Source organism: Cladosporium halotolerans (assembly GCF_011745625.1).
Source record: "Cladosporium halotolerans strain TM138-S3 chromosome Unknown Sca20, whole genome shotgun sequence".
Taxonomy (NCBI): Eukaryota; Fungi; Ascomycota; class Dothideomycetes; order Cladosporiales; family Cladosporiaceae; genus Cladosporium; species Cladosporium halotolerans.
Genome location: NW_027191471.1, coordinates 1 through 4,897, shown reverse-complemented (window position 1 = coordinate 4,897; position 4,897 = coordinate 1). Strand labels below are relative to the sequence as shown.

The following is a 4,897-nucleotide window of genomic DNA, read 5'->3' as shown; positions in this document are numbered from 1 at the left end:
ACTGTTGGAGTGGCCGATCGGCATAGCGGGCGGGTGCTATTAGGAGCGGGAACGAGGGCTAGGGGACTTTGTAGGACACGACGAGCACGTTATTCATTTGATTGTCGCCTCGGCATTTTCCTGGCCGCCAGTAGTACAACGACCTTATTAACATGTCCAGTCGGTCGGTATAGAGAGACCACAGTAGGGCGGGATGTGTATGCATGCCCGAAGTGGGCAAGCGAGTGATATAGTGTAATAATAGGATTGACACTTCAACAACAGGAGACACGCGACTCTTTTCCTCACATCATTTCGTTTTTTTCCTATTTCATTTTTTTGTTTCTGTAGTAGTCAGACACGGACAGAAGCCTCCCCACAAGTCAGGCGAGGCTGGCACGGAAAAAAGAAGAAACAAAACGCCCATCCTCGCTCGCCGATTCGATGCGCGGGTTTGAGGAACGCATGGCAATCGGGGATTGTACTTCACGCGCCCCTTCCGGCCGTCCTTCTTGCGCCTGCGATTCGCTTGTCCTGGGGTGTTGGGAAAATGAGCGCGAGTTTGAATAACAACGACATGGAGAAAAGAAAAGAAGACAGTGAAAGAAAAGTAGGGCCATTGCTGACTAGATCACACAAGCGTATGCTTGGTGAATGAAGGATCCGCAGACCCGAGGCAGTGATGGGCTGTGCAGGTAACCTGTGTGGTGTCAGGTAAGGTCCTGCCGAAGCCGGCGTGTCTGTGGCCACCCTGGAAGCGTGCGTATGGTAAGGAGCTCTCTCATATCCTATCGCGATCATGCGTCCCAGTTCTCAGGGTCGTCGGCGTTGAGCGCAGCAAAGCCAGTGGGCTTGGAGAGGTTGGTGTTGAAAGTAGAAGGCTTGGCAGGCAGAGGAGCCTTGGGCTTCTCGATGGGCGTGACATCGCCGTCAGAGTCGCTGCGCTTCTTCTGTTGCTTCTTGCCGACGCTGACGGTAGTCCAGCCGGACTCATCCTCGCTCTCCTTCATGGCCTGGGCCATCTGGGCGTCCTCGTTGTCGTACTGGGCAGTGCTGGTCTCGTTGATACTAGTGGCAGCAGTGCTGGCTTCGAGGCCGCCGGTGGAGCTGCTGGTGGAGTCGGCGTCGAAAGTGTCCAGGAGGGGGCCAGTAGAGGAGCCGTTGACGGTGGCACCAGTCTGGACAGTGGCAGCACCAGCGGCGTTCTTCTGCTCCCACGGGTTGTTGGCAGGGGCGCGAGCGACGGGAATGCCGTTCTTGGCCGGCTCGCCGCGGGCCTCCCTCGCAGAGCGACGCTGCTTCTCCTCGAGTTCCTTGCGCTCCTTCTCTTCGGCCTCGCGCTGAATGCGGCGCTCCTCCACCTTCTTGCGGTTCTGGCGGGCCTTCTTGGACTCGACAACCTGCTCCTTGGCTTGCTTCGGGGCGCGCTCTTTCTGAGGGTTGAGCGGGGCAGTCAGGCGGATAGAGGTAGGTCCAGAGGCAGTAGGCTCGAGCATGTCGGAGACGTCGCCAGAGTTCAGGGCAGGAGAGGCGGCGGGAGACATATCATCGTCGGCTTCGGCACCGGTCTCACCGCCAGCCTGAGAAGATCCGGAGGAGAGCACGGGTGTGTCGCGGGCGCTGCTTTGCTTGACCGTCTTGATACGGTTATCCTTGCTCTTGGGCGGAGCGAGCTTGGCACCCTGGCGGGCCTGGGTCATGCCCTTCGCGAATTGCGCGATACTGATGTCCGACTCCCTCTCCGGCTTGTCCTCGTGCACCACAACCTCAGGCGCCGGGGCCGGCTCTGTCTTTGCCTTGGGCTTTTCCTGCGGTTGCTGCTTCTTAGGCGCCTTCTTCTTCTTCGCGGTCGAGGCGTCGCTCTGCTTTCCTTCCTTCTCGCTTGTAGTTGACTGTGGCGCATCCTTCTGTTGGACGCTCAGTCGACGGTCCGGCTTTGCCTTGAAGTCATTGGTCGATCTTCGTCGGTTGCCGGTGGCGGCAGGTTGGCTGCGCTTTGTTGTGTAGTAGTAGTAGCCGCCAATGCCTCCAGCGAGGACGGCAAAGCCGAGGTAGTTCTGTGCGACCTGCCACCCGTCCATTGTTGCGGCAGCGGTGGTGGATTTCGGGAGCGATCAGGGCGAGTCTGCGCTCGGTGTCAGTGACAGTCGATGATGGCCGGGTAGCGGCACGAGCACTGACGCGTTCTCGCGGCGGAGCGCGGTGTCCGGGCGTGCAGGCGGTCGGGGATGGCGTAGATGCGGAGACGGGGTTGTTGCAGGTGGGAGGCGACTGCGCGGAGGGAGGGCGTGAGTAGGTGCGTGGGTGTTGTGCCCAAGGCGGCGCCAACGCTGGGCAAGGTAGGTGGTGCGGAGCGAGAGGAGCGGCGGAGAAGCCCTTGCTTGAGGAGGTGGGCGGGGATGCCGAGCGGCAGGGCGAGAGGGCGGCGCCGGTGCGACTGGCGGGCGGGCGTAGGCGGTGGGAGTGGTGTTCGCAGAAAGCCACGGGTGTCGACGTGGCGGTCGTCAGGTCCGGCGTTGTTGTCTTCAGGCGTGCCAAGGCGGCGACGTCGATTGAATGGGAAAGGCCCGTGAGGCTTGAGGCCGGGGGGAGCACAAGGGGGCGCGCGGACACGCGGGCTGGACGCTGAGCGCAGACGGAGACGAGACGGGGCGCAGCACACGCAGCCCGCCGCGGATTGATTGGCAGGAGGCCGCTCAGATTGAGAGGCCACGCAGCGTGTGCTGCAACATGTGGTGATGTGCTCCAATCTGTTCTGAATCACGCTACATACATGTGTGCTCAAACACCAGATGGGCTCATCCAGCCGGCCACAGCCCACGAACCATCTCCTCCATTCACCATCCTCCGCAAGACACGGAGGGCAGCTCCGCGCATCGATCTCCTCCGTTGCCAATTATAACAACACTCTATGCGTCTGCTACTACTGGCATACTGGACAGCTGTCGCCAAGTCCGGGTATGTTGGACGGCCACACGGCTTGACGGCTTGACGGCGGGCTGTTGTACGCTAAGGTCGGTGGTGCCCGTAGCCGTGCTCCGGTCCGGCGAACCCTCACTGCCACATCCCCTCTCTGCGCACGTGGAGGCGTGAAAGTCGTTCGTATTATTTGACACCAGCTTGGAAATGAACCCGTCACCCTGTGGAACCCTCGCTCCATCCGGCCCGAATAGCGTTGGTGTGGTACTCCCTCAGACGACTGCTGGAATTTGGGAAGAAGTGAAGTTCCAACGCCTGGCGTGCCTAAGGTAGCACTGCCTGGTCCTCTGCTCGCCTGTCCGGCAGAGCTTCCATTCCCCGCAAAGCCCCATGCTTCTGGAAGCCGGGATGCTAAGGTATGCGTCTCATCACGTGCTTTCTCACCTTGCGGTAATGTAAGGTACAGCGTCTTATCAATAAGCACCTCGTCGTTTTACCTCCCACTCACACATCAACCTCGTGCATGATGGAGGATGTGAAACATCACAAGGAACGCACGAAAGCTACTCGCTGTGGCCTGAGTTCCAGTGCAATGCTCTTTCGTCCCACGTCGCTGCCTCTGTGTCTGCAGCTCCAGCATGCTCACATTATTCTACCGCGGGGCACGACCATCCGCCACTGATAATAAGCCTGCACCTAGAACAAGCGAGGCTGGGCTAAGCACCACTTCTGTCCGACAGCTACACCGGTTTGAACACGTCCCAAACACTTTTCAATCCCAAAAATTCCCCGATCGAAACAAGGTGCCGTTGTCCTGTATTTCCACACCCTCTACTCTCTTAGCAATACCTCGTAATCTGATTTGTTTCACACATCTGGCATCATGGACGCCGCAGGAACCGCAGCCGGTGCTATGTCTCTCGGCATCCGGCTATGCGAGAGGCTTCTCTCCTTCTACAACGATTGGAAAGACTGTGACTCGGACATGAGCAGCACATATACCGCGATCACAGATTTGAGCGAAACTTGGGCGCTACTCGAGAACACGCTCAGCAGACGGATTACAGAAGAGGACGAAGAAAGCGTTTCGCTTGCGAAAACGAGCGTGCAAGGCTGTGAACATGCCCTTCTCGAGCTGGACATGAAGCTGCTGAGCCTGCATACGTACGCTCGACCGGAAGGCATACGGGAAATAGCGTGGCCATCTTTGCGATTGCGTGTGCATTCTTCTACTTCTCCTTCTCAGATAAGCGTAAGCAATCTGAGAGAGACCTCATGAACTCGCTGGTGAGACAGCTAGCCTGGAGGGAACCAGCTCTGTCCATGCTTCGTCAAGAGCATTACCTTCGTAGAGGAAGGGATGGGCTGGAAGATCCGGACAAGTTGGTTTTGGCCTCATTTGCGCCATTCAAGAGGATGTTCCTCCTTCTGGACACTCGATGAATGGCCTGAAGAGCAAGATACCCGCGAGGGTGTGTTAGAGTGCATCGAGCGACTGACTAAGGCTGCACCAAACCTGAGCATACTCGTAACTAGTCGTGAGCTCCCTCAAATTCGCGAGTCGATGCTGATGCAGAAATTCGTGCCGCTTCAAGCTCCAGCGCCTGCCGTTGACGCCGATATACGACTTTACGTGTCCAATCAGCTGCAACGTGATCCTAGATTTCGGGAGCTGAGCTCAGCAACACTCGATTTGAATAAACACAGAATCGCTAGTAAGGCGGACGGGATGTAAGACTTAATAAATGGTCTACGCTCAAGTGAGTGACCATATCTAATAGTTCTCACAGGTTCCAATACGCGTACTGTCAGGTCCAGGAGTTGAAGAAGCTCAAGTCCACCGCGCCCCGAAATACGTAAAGCTGACTTTGGATGCTCTCCCGACAACGCTGGATGAGACCCATAGATCTTGAATCTTGAATATTCAGAATCAGGTGAAGCTCAATCAGGAATCAAATCAGTCAGGTGGGCGCTCAATCAGAAATCAATCAGCAATCAG

General features: G+C 57.4%; 1 protein-coding gene across 1 annotated transcript; it reads right to left on the bottom strand.

The window, feature by feature from the left end:
- Positions 1-776: 776 nt before the first annotated feature.
- WHR41_05765 (uncharacterized protein) lies at positions 777-2,060 on the bottom strand (the record flags this gene model as incomplete). Its single annotated transcript, XM_069374370.1, has 1 exon — positions 777-2,060. One exon carries the CDS (start codon positions 2,058-2,060, stop codon positions 777-779), a length of 1,284 nt encoding a protein of 427 aa, XP_069228324.1.
- Positions 2,061-4,897: the final 2,837 nt, after the last annotated feature.